The sequence below is a fragment of the Dermacentor silvarum genome, chromosome 2, assembly GCF_013339745.2.
Source record: "Dermacentor silvarum isolate Dsil-2018 chromosome 2, BIME_Dsil_1.4, whole genome shotgun sequence".
NCBI classification, from domain to species: domain Eukaryota; kingdom Metazoa; phylum Arthropoda; class Arachnida; order Ixodida; family Ixodidae; genus Dermacentor; species Dermacentor silvarum.
The window spans coordinates 238,124,748-238,145,687 of record NC_051155.1 but is presented as its reverse complement, the minus strand read 5'-3'; the positions used below and the strand labels follow the sequence as shown (position 1 = coordinate 238,145,687).

At 49.0% G+C, this 20,940-nt stretch overlaps 1 protein-coding gene across 2 annotated transcripts in view; it reads left to right on the top strand.

The window, feature by feature from the left end:
- The first annotated feature begins 414 nt into the window (after window positions 1-414).
- Window positions 415-20,940, top strand: part of LOC119442929 (uncharacterized) — a 31,394-nt gene continuing 10,868 nt past the window's right edge. The window contains exons 1-2 of one of the 2 annotated variants that reach the window (XM_037708001.2): window positions 415-1,023; window positions 20,528-20,745. In XM_037708001.2, coding sequence (XP_037563929.1) covers window positions 734-1,023; window positions 20,528-20,745 — 508 coding nt within the window. In that variant the 5' untranslated portion in view covers window positions 415-733. Of the gene's footprint in view, window positions 1,024-20,524; window positions 20,746-20,940 lie in introns of both variants that reach the window. The other variant, XM_037708000.2, reaches the window with a different exon arrangement.

Sequence of the window (20,940 nt, the reverse complement as noted above, 5' to 3'; positions counted from 1 at the left end):
AAAGTACACGAAGGCCTCCTCGTGTACTTTTGTCTCTCGTCATGCCCCGCGATAACACGCAGCGCTGCTCGACGTCGGCCGAAGCGTGCTCTGCGTCTCCCCTCGCCCTCAACTCCCCAACTTTCTCGAGACTGCCCCACGGAAGCAAAACTTCTCCGCCGGCATCGCTCCGTGGCGGGCACCCAGGACCCCAGCACCACCGCGGCCGGGCGAGAGTGAAGTGAAGGCGCGCGTGCAAACGCCTCCCAGTGGAGGAGACACGTGCGGTCCGAAAGTGAGACGCGCCGCAGCCGCCGCCGCCGGCGTCTCGTACACAAACATGCCTCCTCCGCGCTCCGGCTGCTGCTGCTTGTGCTGCTGCGCTGGTCCGGGGGAGGGAGACAGGCGGGGGAGGGGGCGACAAAGAAGGCGGGTGAGGGGGGGCCTGCGCCCCTATAAGAAGCGGCGCCCGGCCCCTTGCAGAGACTGATCGTGGCACGCTGTCTACCTGCCCGGATAGCCTGGTCAGGTCTAATAGTTTAGCAGAGTCTAAGCCCGCTGTGCTGAGCACGTTCGTCGTCCCCGGCTCCCGCCACAGGTTAAAGGTTAGGGGCTTGTCGCTCCAGCAGGCCGGGCCAATCTTGTCGAGCGGTGCTGAACTTGAGCCCACGACTTCTTAAGACGCGCACCTTCCAGAGGGTCCCGGAGACCTGCCCCTTCCTGCGTGATTCCCGAGGAGAGGGTGAAAGAGAAGATGAGGACGTCCCGAAGGTCGCCTCACGGTGGCGGTCATCTCTCGGCGGCGCTGCTCCTGGTGGTCGCGTGGGCGGGTTCGGCCAACGCCGACGCCGCCACCACGGGTTGCGGAAACGAGTCGACGTCCGCACCAGCGCTGCAGCTGCTATCGCCGACTCCGCTGCTGAGACCCAACGCGTCGGCGGCCGAGGTTCTGCAGCGCAGGGCGGACGAGCTGTCCAACGCCGTGTCCAACACCAGCTTCGCCGAGTCCCGGAGCAACGTGACTGTCTACGAGATACGGCACAGGTGAGTGGACCACACTCTCCTCTCCAGCCGACAAAAGCCGTCTCTCTCAAACCTTCCCCGGTTCTCCCGGTGACTCGTCGCGCCGCCGTTACACCGTCATTACACCTTGCGACAGGACCGTTCCCAGCTCTGCAGCAACGGAGCCTGCTAACCACACGAGGTTTTCTACGCTGAATAGTCGGTTAGCACTAATGTATAGCTATCTACATCGCCCTGTGTAATCGTTGACAAGCAACAACATTCCGTTTCCTCTGTGTCTAGTGGGTTTTCAGGTTTGACATGGATCTCCGCTGATTTGTGCAGGGAAACGCATGCATGAGCTAGTTTTTGAGGAACGTGTACGGAAGTGACCAGTTTTCTTAATTCGGCTAAGTGATAAACTTGAGCTAACCCCTACTTTGACTTGAAACTTCTATAATTTGAACTCCTTTAAACGCAGCCAGTGGGATCAGCGACAATTCTATGGAAAGTGATAAGCAAGAATAATAATGAAATTTTAATCACTTAGTGGCACCGCTCTTCAGGGGACACTAAAGCGAACCGCTTAATCAGGCAGGACTGGCTTATTTGTTTTTTAAGCCTCTCACGGTTGTCTCCGGTCCAATGAAAAACAGAAACACTCAAATGTGAAAAATTAAAGCTGGACTTCTTTCCTTTCATTTCGTTTCAAGGCCACAGTACCGGGGATGTAAACGTGTGATGTCCCAAATTTAATATATTTGCTTTAATTCATCTCTCTTGAGCAGGAAAACTCTGCAAAAGTTGATAGGTATAGTTCTCGTTCACTTTGAAATTAGTAAAACGGTTCAGTATTACGGTTTCCAAAATTTGTGACTTTTCGGTGAGCTGTTTCGAAAATTTTAAAGTAGCGTAACCTCCTATAGCTATTTTTTATTCTCACGTCGGTCTCCCGTGTATATTTGAAAGCCTCCGTTCTCTGCAAAAGTATGCAACTGCTTAATCTGTTAAGTTAGACTTTTTCCAATTCTTTACCTAGGATTCCACATCCATCATTAATCATTTTAAGTCCTCGACGGCGGACGCGCTTAATACATTAAGAGTTAGACAACCTCCTTACCACCCGCGTCTTCCGAGTTTCAATTACAGCTTACCGACATGCTACTTAGTCGCTGGTCGCATTGACTCTGTTGAAGTTCGGATAGGTGTATTTCAGGCCACACGACAGGGCTTTCTTCTACGTTGCACAAGCTCAGTACTTGTAGCCCACATTTAATCCCAATGTGGTTGGCACGGTTTTCAACAACGAGATTTTTTAAGTCGCGTAACGTCTGTTGTGTTAATCTCACGCAAAACATTCATATTTTGAGTCTGAACAGGGTGCTCTTCATGTTATTTCCCAATGTCGGAGAACGACATGAGATTACGAAGGCGTTCGGCCAAGCTACGTACGACCGGAGTCCTTTAATACTTTGGTATATACAACGTTGCGTATCAAGACAGCGAGCGGATCTTGGTGCCGGCACGTGGGTACCAGTGAGTTGTCATTTTTTGATGTTGCTTCTTCAGAACCAATGACAACTATCCACGAGAAGGGACTACCGATAATTTGGTGTAAAACTCATACGAGCTCCTATTGCGAGCCTAGCAATGTAAAGAACGAAAATAATGAGTTGTTGCTGCTGCGCTTTTGAAGGCAAAACAAGTGTCGGCTACCACCGATAGTATCAGTTGTCATCGCTGCATTGTGAAAGGCTTGCAGCGACACTGGCGATATCGCTGAAGACACGTCGTCATATACAAGGAAGAAAAATTGCACTTGGAAGATTAACGGAAAATGTAAGAGAAGAAAGGAGGGGGGGGGGGGGGGGGACGCCTCATTCTGGTTCAACAGTTTCGACAATTGGACTTAATTTCGACTCGGTTGTCACTGTGTCATGTTGTATGTTGACTGTGTCATCATACATGGACATACTGCCCTGGCGTTCTTATGCAACAGCTACTATCTTGATGCCTTGGAACCTCACACATCAAGACGTTCTTTAAGGGCACTTACGTGCCACCAAGGAGACCAGGGCCGTGTTCACAAAAAAAGCTCTTACGCTGCAATTGTTCGTAAGAGAAAATTCCAGCCAATCCTGATGACGGTTAGCGAAGGCGGCCCGGTCCGCTAATTACAAAGAGTGCTTATAAGAATGAAAAGATTTCTGAATTCGGCCCCGAACGTTTTATTAAGGGCATGAATTTTTTTTTAACGGAGATTGTTGAAAATGACAAAAATAAAGAAAACTGAAGCATGAAGTAACAATAAAAAACACATATCACAATTCTGTAGGCAGCATCTCTTGAGACATATAAAACGCACGAAATTGATGTATTATGTGTTGCTCTGAAATACACCGCTAACTTGCGAACAGGACTAATGCAAAACTAAAGCAACAGGATTGGTTTGAGTTTTCTCTCAGGAACGATTTTATCATAACAACTTTTTGTGAATTCGGGCCCAGATGCACTAACAGATGCAGCTGACACAACTGCGATATCTGGTGCTAGTGCAGGGTTAAGGATTCGTAAACTTCGTGCTTCATTTTTTCTTTTCTTTTTAAGCTTCCCAACTTTCGGCAATTCCTAAAAATTTAGACCCAAAATGAAGATTCTGCTTCCTACAGTTAGTAGCGTTCAGCTTTCTCTCTTAAGAGGAAGATTTAGGTCGGCTACAACTACGATGCCACCTATTCAAATACATGTAAAACGCAGAAACGCTTTTCTGAGATAACCTCTGGGCTGAATTCAATGAACTTTGTTGTGTTTGAGAGACAAAGTTAAATTCTAGTGACTGTTTGAAGCCAAATTTCAATTTAGGGCCCAATTTTTTAAACAAATTTTCAAAAATTCGTATGCTCGAAAAAAAAAAAATAGAAGCACCAAGTTTACACATATGTATCTCAGCACCAAGAACAGATATCGCAGTTCTGTGAACAGCATCCATTAGAGCATCCAAAGAGGACAAATTTAATATGCCAATTTATATCTTACGTGATTTCGTTAGATTGTTTACAAGTGTTTTGCAAAAACTCTACTCACATATTACTCGTTTTCTTCAGAGCCATGTGTAATATATCAATTTTGTCCGCTTTATATGTACTATTAGGTGAAATTTACAGAACTGTGATATCGTTCTTTATTGCTGAGTTACAAAGCTGTAACATGATAGTTTCGTTTTCCGAGAATTACGATTTTCGCCAATATTTATTAAAACATTGAGGACCTAAATCAAGAACTCGCAACCAACAGTCACGTTATTTTAACTTTTTCTTTCAAATGCAGCAAACCTCATCAATTTTGATGCAGTGGTGGCCGAGAAAACCGGTTTCTCCATTCCCATGCATTTAGATAGGAGGCCCCGAGGTAAAGCTTTCAGCGGTTGTGTAATGACAGCATTTATACGTTTCGCGGGTATTTGAATAGGGAAATAGGAGTTGGTCCCGAGCTAATCCTCACTGACTGGCATTCGGGTGCTTAACATCACGATAGCTATCGGCGCGACAACCAAACCATCACCTCGGCGATTACTAATCTCGGACAGTCCTTGCGTCTATAGTAAACTTTTACGAATACGGAATCAAATTCTAAAGGTACTTTATTCTTTCTTTTGGCCCAAAGACTGCTTACAATTACCAGGGTGCGAATTCATTAAGCGTTTATTTCGTGAGCGTTGTTTGCCCATCGGCGACCGGACTTCGCGCATATGTCCCATTGTACCATTAGTATATACTTCCCCACATCCCGTGTAATATGTTGGAACCTTTTTTATGGCGAATTACAATCGGGTTTCTACCCGCCGCGGTGGCTCAGTCAGCTAAGGCGTTGCGCTGCTGAGCGCGAGGTCGCGGGATCGAATCCCAGCCGCGGCGGCCGCATTTCGATGGAAGCGAAATGCAAAAACGCCCATGTGCTTGCGTTGTAGTGCACGTTAAAGAACCCCAGGTTGCCAAAATTAATTCGGAGCCCTCCACTATGGTGTGCCTCATAATCGGAACTGGTTATGGCACGGAAAACCCCCGAATAAAAAAATCGAATTTCTACATTACTGTCCAACATCACGATTTGATTTGGCATCTGCTCTTACGAACAATTATATCGCAGGAACTTGATTTTTTTTTTCTTTTTGTGAATTCGGGTCCGGCGCCCGCATTCACAAAACGTCTGTGATAGATATCGGTTCGTAAAAGCTAAAAACGTACGCCGGTCGATCAAGGTATTTGGCATATCATTTGCGAACACGGCGGACCATTGACGGATCGGTTTTTACGAACTGAAAGCTTTGTGAAGTCGCCTTCAGGTTCTTCAGTTGCTCATGGTGTATTTCTGTGCAGCGCTCACAATTAGGACGAAGAAGACAATACACGCAGGACAGGCGCTGACTCGCAACTTAAATTTATTTTGAAAAAACCATGAAGAAAGAAAGAAATCCACATATCTTAAAACGCGTGACGAACCACCGGAAGGTTGCTGTCTTCCGGGCACAATCTCAAATTTGAAGCTGATCATCGGCTCCTATCTTACGTTGCCACACGTGCTGATCAGATACTCAAATTCCTTGCCATAGCCGACCAGGAGCTTCAATTGTTCTTGATAGCTGGACAGCCGGTGCGGAATTTCCTTGGCCCGCGCGCATACCGAAGGGAACACGTGCTGGCGTGCGATCGATCTGCAAGTATACGGTTGCTCGAGACGGCGGGAAAAGCGGTGCCGGAAGCGGCCCATTGTGGGCGCGCGCTTTCTTCGGTGTCTCCTCTCTTCACGTACGGCGTGGGAAAGAACGAGAGAGCACGCGCGAGGCGACGGTGAGGTATCCACGCGCGCGCCATACTTGGTGCGATGTACCGCCGGCGCGTGTTTGGCGCTGTCGAACGACGATGGGGTGAAAGAATTGGCGGAAATGGGAGAAAGGGGGGGGTGCGCCTACATAACGACGACGTGTAATCGACACTCTCGCCGCGGAGTGATCGTGGTTTTATTTATTTGTTTGTTTTGTAAGGTTAACAAAGCACCAAGAAAACTCGGTTGGTCCTGGATAAGCAAAAGGTCCGATCTCGTGGCCAGTTTCGCAATAAAGTTCTCACACAACTGTTGGCAGGAGCAGGCGCTATAGCCAATCGCAATACCGGACAGAGTATGAGCGAAAGTGGTCGGCCAATGGTGAAGAACCCTCAAAAGGAAAATAGCCTCGTGCATACGGCACCAGAAGCACATTTTCATTAAAATGGCGCTCCGGGAGAGAAGTTGAGCCATCCTGATGACTCGTGGTGTTGGCAGAATGAGGGGTCATAACACGGTTCATGTCGACTCACACGCACAGTATCGCAACCGCGATGCCTCTGGTAATGCGGGGGGGTCAAAAGTTCAACTACGTATCGGACAGGGATGGTGCGGTCTGTGATGCGGTAGGGATCATGACTACGCGCAAGAAGTTTGGATGAAAGGTTAGGGTTGAGAGGCGGGATACACAGCCACGTTATTGATTTGTCCATTCAACTCCAAGGGCCAATGGATTATAGGGCAAAACGTTCCTAGCGAGGACTTCCTTTTTTTTTTGCCAATTTGAGTTTTTTTTCTTTTCCATCTATATTCTCCTTTTGTTTAGAGCTTTGTTTTTAGCCACAATATTGGGGTAGCAGTCAAATCTTCCATATTGTAACAGACACGAGGAATCATAAGAATACACGAACGCAGAAGCAGTGTTTTCTAATACAACCTTACAAACAAAACATCGTCATTATATAAAATTATCAATGAAAGCGTTCTCGGACGCGCTGGCCCTGGTTACGGAGGCTGAGAGGTGTTTCCAATCGGCGCTTGATTTTGGGTTGAAGTAACTGAAGTGCGTGTTGGTGCGATTCATCGACACGTCAACCTTGACTAGAGTGATCATCGTATAGGACAAATTGTACGATAGAGGCAAAAGGAAATAATTTTAATAAAGCAGTTGTGTATCTCTTGGGTTCAAATGATGAATATTTGGGGGAAAATAAGACAATGACGTCCGAACACAGAACAGAAAACGACGAGCGACGCTGAAATAGACGGGTCCGGGTTTCTGATCACTTGTAGCTCTCTAGCGTGCACTTCAATCGAAGTGCACAGGGATCTTCACATTCCGCCCCAATCACAGCACGGCCACTTCACCCGAAACCGAACGCGCGATCTGCTGTGTCAGTACTCTCTTGTCTTCCTTATTCACTCTGGCGCCAAAACCACGACAGCAGCGATGTCATTGTACGATGACCAATATGCCACAGCTTTCCCTGGAGTTGGGTTACTTTTTAGTAGAGAAAGCTTCAGATGCAATATAATCTATTTTTGAGACTAGGTATTCAACATTTGACTCCGCGTAACCTCGATGACGTAGTTATACACTCAGTTTCTACTGAGGTTGCGGCACTAACCAGTTTTTTTTCAGGTTGAAGTCGGCTTTACCACTTACCTACCCTGTGCTCACGTTGCACTTCATCTGGAATTCAGCGAATAATACACGCTCAGGGCAGCCATGTGCTTCCCAAGCAGGACAGCCAAGCAGGCACAAAAGTGGTCGGCCTCATAAAGCACTCACAAAGCACGTTGATAAAAACAAGAACGCTATTTGTAATTCGTCAGTCTCAACAATTCATTCGTCACCTTGCCGTGTGTGCTGCATTCCCTCTCATCGCAGGACTGTCATTATCCGTGACGCGATACGCTAAGCCACGATTCCCGTTAGCACACTAATGTAAGTTTCTACGGTCTGTCCTGCATCCATCTAAAGTGGATGCAGTGACAGCGACTGTGAGTTTAAAAAGATTTCAGCCCTGAGGGTACCCAAAACATTTATTTCACTGCAAAATCTTCCTCACGCTATTGTCTAACCGATGACGTCGCTGATTCTCTTAAGAAGATTTTGTAGATGTAGCCTTAACAAGTGCTTCGCTCCTTATAACTATCTCTCTAATTAAATCCAAGACAGAGGAAACTTATTTCGCAAAATGCAGAAAGGTCAACATGAGTTACATGTGTTTAGCTTTCCGTATTGGATGCGGTGCATATGTCGTCGTTGCAAAGGCGACAGCTAATTAACTTAACCTGTGCAGGGATCCATGTGCTAGCCTAAACTACGAAATGAACAACAGTTGTGAGCGAGCTTCGCCGCATGCCTCCGATTCTATGCAGCAAAAGCACCCCATGATTCTAAGGGGCTTTTATGTTTTTATTTTTATTTTTGTTTTTTTTAAGTTTGAAGGATCTCTTAGCTACATAAGGCAACCGAAGCCAGTTCTTCGCCTGCACTATGTAGTTAATACAGAATAGCGTTTAGTGGATAGACAACCTTTGTTTTGCTTTCGGGCACCTCCGAAAGGTCAGTCAATTCAACACATTGCAGGAACCTGGCACGAAGCGAAGGAGTAAAGATACTTGCAAATGGCGAAGTTGATATTTCGCGCGTATAGCAGCAACGTACGTCGCACCACTGAGTTATTGCAGAACAAATACTATTCGGCAATTAGATTACCTTGCAGAATAGTCAAATGGGCGTTTTAGCTTCATCTGCTCTATACGTTTTTTTTTTTTCTTGTTTTTTTCCCTATCATAGTGTTTAGCGTTAGGTGTCTCGCAAATTACATACAGGCGTCTTCTTTCTTCTTCTTTTTCCCCCGCTACTACAACGGCACCTTTGGATACGGTAGAAAGAGTCGAGTGCCCCACCAAAGCGCGACCTCGGGCACGAGCTATCGGTCCCAATATACGAAACGTCCCCTGGCTGTAGCTGCAGGACATTTCGCGCCTTCCTGAAAAGCGCCGGTGCGCGGACAGGAGATCGAGTTGTGCAGTCGCGCACACAAACCGGCGAAAGGAAAGGGGGTGAGAGATCCCAGACGGCGGCGGCGGCCTCTTGTTGATGAACTGGGCCAGCCAAGGGCGTGCGACCTCCCGATGCAAAACAAAGCAATAACGCGAAGGCAACACACCTGGCTGCGCTCTTTCTTTCTTTTTGCGCTTTTTCGCCAGAAAGAGAAACAAACAGGCCCGAGAGGCGTGGTGCGGCGGCGGCGGCGGCGGCACTGCGATGCCAAGGGCGACGAGTCGCTCTCGGGTCGGAAGCGGCAGCTCGCGTTTCGGCGCGCCGAGGGGGGCAGACAGGTGCGAGTAGACGGTAGACGAGACGTGACGTGACGTAACCAGACGGTGGTGGCGCGCTCGCGGGCGAGAAGAAGCAAAAATAGGGGGGTATGTACGTTTGTGGACGGGGTGGCTGAAGAGAGAGGCGATCGCTTTTCGCCGCCGCCGCTGCTGCTGTTGTTGGCGGTGGAGCTGGTGGGAGACCCGCCGTCGCCCCGCCAGACGTGTCGTCTACTCGCTCGCCGCCGCCGAAACCCCGGCCCGCCACGCAAAACTGCAATCTCGGCGCGTGCGTCTCGGCGGATCGTTGGCCGAACGACGGTGGTGGGGTCGAAAGGCGACCCCAGCAGCCTTCAGACGGCACCGACGAAGCCCTCATCCGTGGGGTGCACGAGACCAGACGAGGCTGTCCGATGGCTCTCGCGGGCGGCGGCGGGAACGGATTGAGTCGTTTCCTTCCGGTTTCAGTTTCGTCTCGGTCGCTGAAGTAAACTAGCAGCGCTTCAGATTCCTTCCTCGAGAGCCTGTACCGCCGAAGACCGGCCGCGTCCTCTCTTTATGGCTTTACAAGTGTCGTTTGCTTATCAGCGCTGTTGCGTTTTTTTTTTTTTTTTTTGTTTTCTTGCCCGACGCGATGACGCGTTGCGCTAGCTAGCACGTAGTCAGACGGCCGCAGTATCTATGATTTGACATGCGCTGACAGAACAGGAAATGCAACGTAGCAACCGTCGCTCGCTCGCACGTCACGTCTTCTTATGACAGCGCAATTATCACACAACTCAGAACTCTACTCTGCCGACATCTGACACATATTTCCCTTGTGACAGTGATCTCTGCCATCATGCGCCACACTGGCATTGAGTGAGGGTTGCCTCGGCATTCCTGCGCAACAGGCGACGTGACCCGTCGCTATTAGTAGCTGCAAGATTATTCGTCTAGCTTTATGCATCCCTCAAATTTGTTCTCACCAATCCTCATTCCCTCGTTTCTCGCGACAGCGGAAGGTGTACGTGTGCAAATTCCAAGTGCAACATAGTTCGAATCCCAAAGGCGCTATATTTTACTGTGACAGTCATAAAACGCTCGACAGGGAATTTGCTACGCTGGGTCTTTTCGTTTAGCAATCGTTGTCACGTTCTTCTTTCTGGAGTTTTATGTGCCAAAACCAGTTCTGATTATGAGGCACGCCGTAGTGGAGGGCTTCGCATTAATTTTGACCACCTGGGGTTCTTTAACGTGCACTACAACGCAAGCACACGGGCGTTTTTGCATTTCGCCTCCACCGAAATGCGGCCGCCGGGGCCGGGATTCGATCCCGCGACCTCGTGCTCAGCAGCGCAACGCCTTAGCTGACTGAGCCACCCCGGCGGGTAACGTGTTGTCGTCGTCAGGCCACCTCATCGTTTCCAGCTTATTAACTGTCAACTATGCGAAGTACCCAAACCCACTGAATATTGTTTTATAAGCTGTAGTGGTAGCATTTTACTTAGGGATATACCGTACTTCAACGAACTCTTCAAAAATACTCTGATCTAAGTTCGCATTCTGTGCGATATCTGGTGCCAACTAGCTGTGGCCTTCTGTGATCTACCGGATAACATTCGAACGTGGCACTTCACCGACGTCACCGAGACTGGTGACGTCTGTGAATGTATTTTGGAGGCCACAGCGGGTCATAGTGTAGCGGGCAAATATGACGCGCGCATCGAAAAGTTGTTCTTGAGAAGGTGGCCGTGTCCGCTGTGAGAACTCGCTGCTCTCATAGAAGAGGAGTTCCAGGGACGCAGTAGTCACCGGTCTGCTGATTTTGTTTCAAAAAACGTTACTATGCGTGCGCATGTCACGCGTTCCGCGGTCATAAGGAGAATATCATCCGCACGTTTCGAGGAGCTAGAATATCACCGTGATTAAATGGGTGACAGAAATACAAACGAATTAACCAAATATTTGCAACATCTGCACTGTTCTTTTGTGGTTTTGTAGTTTACCCCTTTCGACTTTATGAGATTCTAGATAGAAGGCCGAGTGACTTATTGCTGCCAAGTTTCATGATACAGTCCGACGATGAGACGGGTCGAAATCTAATATTCTTCTTCTCTCTCTCTCTCTCTTTTCGGCGCTGTGACACTAGCAACACGGAATTTAGTGTGTTTTGCGCCTGTACTCGCTGGCAACACAATATCTTTTTTCTAAAAAGCTTTGACATAAAGACAACTTTGCAAGTAATCAATCTATGAAATGCATGCATCTTGTCTTAGAACAAAACAATTAGGCAGGGGTAGAATGTCGGTGAGATGGTAGTTCATACTCTCCCCTCTCCTTCAAACTGCGACAGCTTTTAATTTTTAAAACAGTCTTCCCTTCCACGTCGTTCGCTTCTACACTCATAGTCACTCAGATGTCGTTGAATACAAGCACTTAGCAGTGTTCCAGGGCTGCGGAGCGGCCCCTTCAATGCACTGCTCGTCCTCGAAGGCGTGGCAAGCGCTGCTCCCTGGGCGTCTGCACTGCGCGCTAACAGGCGCGCTCCCTGATCTGGCGACACGACCCGCCGCCTACCCCGTTAAAAAGAGAGCGGTGGGAAACGCTCGCGTGCCACAAAGGGGGCGCAAAACAAACCGCCCACTAACGAGGCGTTGAGCAACGGCATCTGATGCGCGCAGCGGCCGCTCGACAAGGGACAGCCTTCGGACCCAGACGCCGCCGACTAGAGGAGCAGGACACGTCACACGGGCGCGTTACGTCACGCGTCGGGCCAATGAAGAGCTGCGAAAACTTCCGCAGAGACAGATGGGAGCGTGACAGCTCTGAAAATAAAAGGCGCACCCCCCCCCCCCCCCCCCCTCCTTTCCAAAAGCCGCCGACAACCGCTGCACACGGTCGCTGGGAGGGCGTCGCGCTGTCTAGACGGCGACTGGGAAAGCGTCAAACGAGATGCCCCGGAGAGGCTGGCTCCGTTACAACACGACCGGCCCCGGCTGGCTCGGGGCCAAGAACTGCTAGAAGGGCGCCTCTCGACGGGCGCGCATGGCTCACCTGCTGCTGTTGCAGTCGTTTGCTCCGGCTGTTGCATCCATCCGCGACGCCCTCGCCGAAGCGGCCGCGCCAGACTGGACCTGCCCCGTAGACCTGTTTACTGTTTACAACCCCGGCCTCGGTCATGTGCTGTGGAGTTGGGACAGAACGGGCAGACGCGGAGGGAGACGGAAGTGCTGTCGTGTACGCGTCCTCTTCTTCTCCTGCTTGTTGCGTATACGCGACCGCTGCGGTGTCAACACGTGCGAGGCCAGGAGGGGTACAGATGACACCTATAGGTGCTGACAACCCCCCGGAAAGAGATAAAGGTCACGCGCTACGGTTGTAAAAGCAACCTTCTTTCCGCGGTGTGTGCGGCACTAGAATAAGGACCCTTACAGGAAGGTCAGGCAAATCGAGACCTTCCCGGAGAACGTAGTAGAGTAATGATACATGCTTGGGGAGTTCGTTGCCTATACGGTTCAGAACCCTCTGATAAAACCTTGCACTTGGCCGCGCAGCGCTTGAAACAGCGAAGCTGGACGATTGTAGCCCAGCATTTCCCGGAAGTACGCGCGAACTTTTCACCTTATTACTCATGATGATGATAATTTCTTTTAGCGCGTCTCGGACTTACGGCAGTCACTGCTCGTTGCATAGCGCAGCTTGCAACACCGACGCCGCGTTCCAATGCCGACACCGCGTTTCAGGAGACCCGCTCCGTGAATGCGTCTCTCTATCTCGCTTTCTTATTTAGCGCGCAAAACCTCTTCACCTCGCAGAACACGATCGTACGACGCTCGCTTTGGGACCGAGGGCACGCGGGTTCGAATCCCGCCTCGGCAAGAAAGTTATTTTATTTCCTTTCTTGGTAGTGTCTTGCTACGCACCACAAATTACGGCTGGCTTGAACAGCTTCGCTGTTAATAGAAATTCTGTGATCTAACCCCAAAGGCGAGTTCCCAAATATGCGACAGCTGACTGAGCACATCAGAATCTCGACGCACTGTACAAAAGTTCTGTATCATAGCGCGGACGATCAATTGACTAGGACCAGGCGGTTCCATAATGTACTGCTCAGAAACGTCACTGTTCCCGCGTGATATTCTGCAGAGACGCCGTGTGTCATTCAACATTTGCGAGTGGCTCTGTGCTCTGGGACCGTCCATGAATGATTCTTGTCAAACTTTCAAACGATTATCTGCTGCAGCGTCAACAATCTTACTCTCTGTGCCTCAGATTCTGCTCGAACCAGCCCGAATCGTTCACAAAGAAAGCATTGATCAGAATGGCAGTTCGCCGCCTCACAATCTTCGACATCGTCCACGGAAAGAGCATAAATAAAAGCAAAGGAGAGAGTGTGGTGACACGGAACATTCTAAGACGTGCGCTTGGCAACGAACGCTCTGCGACAGCAGCACGGGTAGACATCGAGCTTCTTCTTCTTTCTGGGGTTTTACGTGCCAAAACCAGTTCTGATTGTGAGGCACGCCGTAGTAGAGGGCTCCGGATTAATTTTGACCACGAGCTGACAAAGGAGTTCTACCGTTTTAAAAAGCCACGACCAATGCTCTCTCGCCGGTACACACAAGTCTTAGTTCTTAGGAAACGAAAACAAAAGTGGCAGTTGGTTTGCACCATGCTAAAGAAGAAAATAGAAGAGAGTTGCTAACGGGACGGTAATCGCGTAAATCTCACCCCCCCCCCCCCCCTTTTTTTTTTTTCTCAGCGTCTACTTCCGTCATACGACGGGCCCCATATGTATTCCCGTTTCTTGGCTAATCATCCAAGGGCTGACATGCTCCACAATGTGTCAAGGCTAAAACAACACGCAGGGTTGGCAAATGTGGGATCATCGTCATTTACTTCACTAGCTGACACCGCGCTTGAGCGACTCCAAGCTATCGGAAAGCAATCACCTCTGGGAGAACTACGATCACCGAGCAAAACTATACAACACACGGCACGACCATCGTGGCTCACGCGTGTATAGGGTGCAGACTCTTAACCCCCCGGCCGGGGCCGCCCCCACCATGGCCTCTGCTGAGCGCGTCACCCGCGAACCGTCGAGGGATCCGGCTCTTGGCTGCCGCGTTGTCACCGAGGACACGCTCGTCGCTAAAATGGGCTTTTTCGAGGGAAGTCTCAACTCCAGCCGCGCGGCACAAACGCACACAAACACAGTGGAAGAAACGCGCTTGCAAAATGAGACGGAAGCAGGCGCGCCCCTCCGCACGCACTATACTCGCGGCTGCCAAGTCTTCGAAGAACGAGCATAACGCCACGCCTGACCGGGGAGGTCTATATTTGTCGCCTCACCTACAGGAGCAGTGCTGAAGCCGGGGCCAACGGTGTACTGCGAGCGCTTCTTGCGAAAACGATTCTGCCGCCCATCGGTCTTCCGCTGTGCGGCGCAAACAAGACGAGCTCGGTCTCGGTGCGCGCGCACGTCACGCAGAAGGTAACGGTTCTAAACTGAAACCGTGTAGCGTGTTCGAAAGACTTCGACCAATTCTGTGTACCATTGGGTGATTACATCGTCGATGAACACAGTGAACACAGTGAGACAACTCCTGCTAAAAGTCGATCATTCGCTCTGTTTGTTTGGTTGGTTGTTTTTTCCATAAACACAGATATGAACAGGAGAGCAAGAAATACGTTGCGTGAGCAACTGACAAAGCCCTGATCCCTGTGTATTAAGTAAACGCATGGCGCGCTTGTATGGGTGGCTAAGGGAGCTGTCGATGATGCATCGTCTGGGACTGCAGTTTCGTGCACGTACAAAGTACTATACTTAGCCCAGTTTCGCGTCGAATGCCAAAACGCATCACACAAAGTTATATAAAGTATCACATCCTGTTTCCCTAACAAACACGAGTCTGATCGCGGTAAGCATCTTCATTTAAAATGCACTGTACAATGGAAGCGCCAAACTCCTCCTTTTTTTTCTTTTTCCTTTTTTCCCCCCAGTGGTTGTAAAGACAAACATGGCCCCCTAGGCTCCGCAACTAACAATTCCACTTCTTCGTTAGCTTTCGCCCGCATTTTCAGCGAAAGCAGCAATTTGCCGGAAAGTACCCACGGCCAATATTCTTTGAGCACAAGGCACATTTCTCCAACGATTTGCCTGCTGCCTCCGTTGTTCGCGAAAATCGAGTGTACGACCTACAGACATCAAAAGGGTTGTTGGGCCAAAACACGCCAAATGATGACGTGCAATATGAACACACTATGTGCCTTTGAACAACTTAAATCTCGGTGAGTAGGCAACAAGGCGCAGTAAAAGGGTGACGCAATGCAATACAAGAACAAACGCTTCGGGGCCCGTGTTCACGAAGCAGTTCTTACGTTAGCTCTGTTCGCAAGTACCAGCCAGAAGTGACAGCGAACGTATGTTATTGTAGCGAAGACGAGTGAACAAGAAGAAACAACCCTTACGAACGAAATGTTTTGCAATTCGGCACATAAAGTTTGCAAGCTCTTTTTGTGAGCGGTGCATAACTTGGACCATGCTCAACAAACGTCGTCGCCTGAAGCACAGATAACGACTAGTTCTTCAAGGAGCACGCGAATCGCTCTTAAAACTTGCAGAACCTGCGCGGTTCAGTCTTACGGTGCTAATCTGGAGAAAACGATATCTTTGGCACGGAATTTTGGGAATGTGGGCGAATGCAGCACGCGGACCTTTTTCAAATCGCCACCACCGCTCCGTCGACTGGAAGCTTTCTAGGAGCCAAGGAGCAAGTCATCTTTGCGATCCCGTGGCCCACGCAGTATCGAATAAAGAAATTACGGTGCCCGGCGCTAAATTTGCTTCGAGGCCCCAGTGATGATGACGATGACGAAGACGACCACGCTGATCAGTTAAGGTGCCAAATATTTAGATTGTAACAAGTTTCGCCTTCTGTTTTCAAGTTTGTTCTCCGATAAAAGGTTAAATGCCTATGAACACAGGCACGAGTAATAGTAGGGAAATTTGGGCAAGTTGGCGGAAATTCGTATTTGAGAAGCAGCAGCGCTAAATAAACCAGGACGAAGAAAAAGAAGACAACAACGCAACGTGTTTTCTTCGTCCTCGTCATTTTAGCGCTGCCTGCTTGTCAATACGTACGAATGCATCTTGCATCTTGATGTAACGTTTGGAATATTTCTACTTTCAGATAACGTGTTCCTTTTGTTAAGCTTATCTGATGCTTATTATCTAACGGTCACGTCGCTAACCACGAAGTTAGTCACAAATCCACGAACTCCTCCACCTCCGTCCCTCGGTAAGAAGAGAATCATGCATAGTAAAGCAACAAACATTTTAGTTAACATGGACACTTTAAATTTCTATGAATAGGTGGCGTACAATCTAGGCGAACACCATTAAACGCATGTACGAGGAGGTGAACCTTCATCTCTCATATGGGTAAAGAAAGGCAAGAGAGAAAGGCCGCTTGTGGGCGCTGGTCGAGCGAAGGAAGAGAGTCACGAAGGGCAAGTCCGCACCACACATTCTTTGCTCCTATGACTAAACCGTTTTGAATAATTCTTGTGGTAGAATGCGGCGCGACGCTCTACAATTTCTATCGTATACTACCGCAGTTTCCGACGGGGCCCTGGTGAGGGGCCCTTTAAAATTGTTGAAAGGCCCGTCGAGGAAACATTTTTCATGGGGACCCCTGCCAGTCGAGGGTCTGGGGCCCCCTTATATCCCATAGTTTGATTCAGCTCTGAGCCCACGTCTCGAAAATCCGCGTAAGCCCGTCTGCAACGTGGTCTAGGCTGCGGAGCAGATGAGGTCCTGCAAACGCCGGGCCCGCTATGGTGGCCACGCGAAATGACTCCCAGATGCCGTCAAAGCCGGGAGAAAAATATATGCCGCCGGCGAACTAGCAAGTCGGCCGCTCCGACTTGGGAAAGCGACAGGAGAAGAACCATTAATCCGCGGAGGAAGTGTGCAGAATATCCCGTGTCAAAGACGACAGCGGCATGCGCGTCGGAAAGGAAAAGTGTCGGTGTTGCGAGCGTCGGGACGTCGTCGTCGGCGCTTCTTTCTTTCCTTGTGGTCTGGCGGTGACGTCTCATTGACGTCATCAGACCGACTGGTCGCAGGGGAGAAGACAACGCGTGTTTCAGATTTCGCGCCCGTCGGCCGCCCGCGCGAGCCTGCCGCGAAACTGGAGAGCGCGGCGCGATGGTTTCGGCACTTCGGTTTCCGCTCGGTTCGTGAATCGGCGCCCATTCATTCGACGGCGGCCGCGGAGGGGGCTGCTTGGGGAAGGGAAATGAAGACGCCACGGAAAGACGCGGGGCGCAGTGACGCGGCACCGTAAATTAATTGAAAGACCACCCGGAGATCTGCACCGGGGGGTCCCCGGAACCTCGGGATAAACAATCTTTTTGCCTATTTATCCATTCTCGCGTTTACATGGTACATACCACCGCGATGAGTGTGCGCGTCGCTGCGCCAGGGATGCTGTGAGGGCAAGGCACAGTTGGAGAGAACGGGGCTTAAAGAAGCGCGCCGTCGCATCTCGGCTCTAGCCAGCGCGCATGCTGGGCGTCTTGAATATAAACCGAGAGTTCCTACTGTAGACGCTAGCGCAAAGCGTTTAAAGGCGTGGCTCATCAGCTAAAACAAAGTGGCTAAACGAGCTTGAGCTATACAACGATCGTTGTGCAATGTAGCATGCATGCATGAAGCAGCTCGTAGTGCAATTAGTTTCAGTTTCAGTTTATTTAGCATTCTTTTTCATACAATGGTACGTTAAAATACAATGATCCAATATTCATATACAATGATAGTGGTTACACGCAAAAGAAAAAAAAACGAAAAAAATGAAACAGTGAAAAAGACGCAAGGACAGGAATTAAAAGCTGCTGAAATAGCAGCTTGACGGGACTCCTGACCCTGATATTTTAGAGCAGTTTGTCAGCAAACAGTAAGAGAAAAAAATGGATGTTCATGCAAATTTTTATTTTATATAAAAAAAATCATTTTCTCGGCAAGAGTTTTACGCTCCGCATTTCACGGACGTTGCACAGTCGTTGTGCAGAACGTCCAGCGCTTTTTATTCACCATGACGCACTCACGCGGGCAATTACGCGCATGGAAGTCAGTGCTGATAACTGTACGGACATTGATGCAGTAAATGCAGACAGCTCGTGGACACATGCACGAACACTAACAGAGACAAACACGAGCCCGTTATCACTCTTGGTCGTCTACAAGTCCATAGCAACAATGACCGAACAACTAACCCAACAATATCTCCTCAGCATGTGCGGACATGTTCCTAAATGTAGCGATTTTCTACTTTTTTTCCCACTCCGTAGGGACGCCCTGGCATGTTTGATGCAAGGCGTAGGGACATTTACTACTCAAAGCGTCAATGACAATGAGTAGTACTCGACATGCTACCTTTGTTGAAACAACGCTGTCCGCCTTTCATTTACGCGTACTCTTGTGAACCTAATGATTACGGTCCTTGCTCATGTGTGTACATGAGTTAGAGAGGTAATTGGTGATGATGAATGTGATTATTATTATTATTATTATTATTATTATTATTATTATTATTATTATTATTATTATTATTATTATTATTATTATTATTATTATTATGAGAAGGGGTGAACAAATACAAGGAGTTTTTTTTTTTTTTAGGTATAGAGCAGCCAAAGTTAGGGAACCCTATCGGCCAGGCGTACAGAAGAATGCAAAGAGAGTACAAAAGAAAGCAACACGCGCACCAAGAATTTGGGTCTTTTAGCTACGCACAGCGGCTTGGGGACGCTATTTCGAAGGCTCCCTAAAACAGTCGCTTTGCTATACTATACGCAGAGGGAAAAGATGCCAGCGAAAAAAATGGGCCTTGTCGGAAACTGAGCGCGCACAGGGAACCACACTGCGCTGTCAGAGACGCACACACGGACCATGTGCATACAAGGAGCGCCAGTAAGGACGCCACGTGCGCTTTTTAGTGCCATTTGCACAAACGGGTTGCTCATATCGTTGAGCACCACACGGACGGCATCAGTTATGTAACGAATGATCGTAATGACCTAGCGATATGGAGTCAGTGCTGTGTCAGCGGCCTCTGAAGTCATCGAAAGTGGCGCCACCCACGGCGGCTGCGGAGCAACCCGAGTGTTCGGAAGCACGGGCCACTCATCGGGACAGGCTACCATTTCTGCTTTGAAGTATCCAGCGTTTCGATGATCATCGCCTCTAATAGAGACATCCCCCTTGCGGAAGAAAACTGATCACAGCCGCAGCTTTCTTCAAGAACCTTCATCGACGACGGTGAACAGTGCCAGCGGTTGCTTTAAAAATAGAACTCACGGCTTCTTTTTTTTTTTTTTTCGGCTGCCGTTCTTTGAGGCATCATGTCCTTGAGGGCAGTCCTTCAAAGAGGCATCGTGTGAGGAGTGGCTATTCCCACACCTTGATACATTCACGTAACTGACATCTTTAGAGTGGGACTCCGAGCACCGTAATCACATCACTGTATGCATGTCCGTGCAATTAGCTTTCACATGGTTGACCTCTCGGCTGCACTGGCTTGGTAATGTATGGCTGAAACAGGTTACAGAAATTGCAAGCATTTCCGTGGGTTGGGAGCCAACTTCCATCAAGCAGGAGTTTCACATAGCACGAGTTGCCAAGCGTGTGCGATAAAGCTGCCTTCCCCCGATGGTTTTATGCATAGCATGAAAGTACGTGCTTGTTATGGCGAAGTCACTATTCTAGACGACGGCAACTTATGCATTCACTTTCTCCTAGAATGACGGAGCGTACGTTGATATTGTTTTGTTCGAGATCTCCCGTAGGCATTCGATTCCAATCAATACTCGACGAGGCTAACCTTTCAAACGCTCTCGCAGGTATTAATAATTGTTTCGTGCAATATCCCCATATCTCACCATGACGTCATAGATTTTGACAGCTAGTACTCGGGTCCATTTATTGTTTATCGATTAGTAAAGGCGAACTACTATGTATTCTAAAGGAACAGAAGCCTCAACCTATTACAGTAAGTTTCTAGAGCTTTCTCTGCGATAAAACGGCCCAAAAATAAGAGTATACGCTGAAATCTATGACGTCACACTGACGTACCGGCGCCGAGGTGTCGTAGCGAAATAAATAATAAAAATTTAAAAAAAGGAACTTAGGAAGTTAGGCCAACGTTTTCTCCAATATTAATCAAACTCTTCCCGTCTAATGATGGAATGTAGAAATATGAAAGCCCATATACTTCGCCAGTCTTCAAAGTGAGTTATACCTTTGCCCTTTAGTTGTGTGCACAGTTCTCACTTCTCCTCCTCGACAACCCCGGAGGCAGTATTAACGTGAGCCACTGTGGGTGGCCGTTCCGCCCTCCCCAAGCAGGAAGAAGCAGCAGCAGCTGATGCTGATCCGGGCCCAGATCCTGCACCGGCTGGGCATCCGCAACCCGCCGGCCAACGGGTCGCTCAGCGCCGCGCCTCTCAACAACAGCACGCTGCGCCTGGTCGAGGAGATCGTGCGCAGCCCGCCGCCCAGCGTCCAGGACATCACCACGGCGCGCACCATCTACTCGGAGCGCATACAGAGCTTCTACCCGTCCTGTGAGAGCCTTCTCTGTTATTATGCTTGTTCTACGTGCTACAAGATAGATATTACAAGAAAAAGAAATATGGGCTAGATGTCGGCTAGAACTACTGTGTTCTAGCGTGCTATACTCAGAGTTAGGGGGAAAAGGGAAGAAATTGAGAGCTATAGCGATAGAGTGGAGATGATGATAAGTAGAGAAATCTCTGATG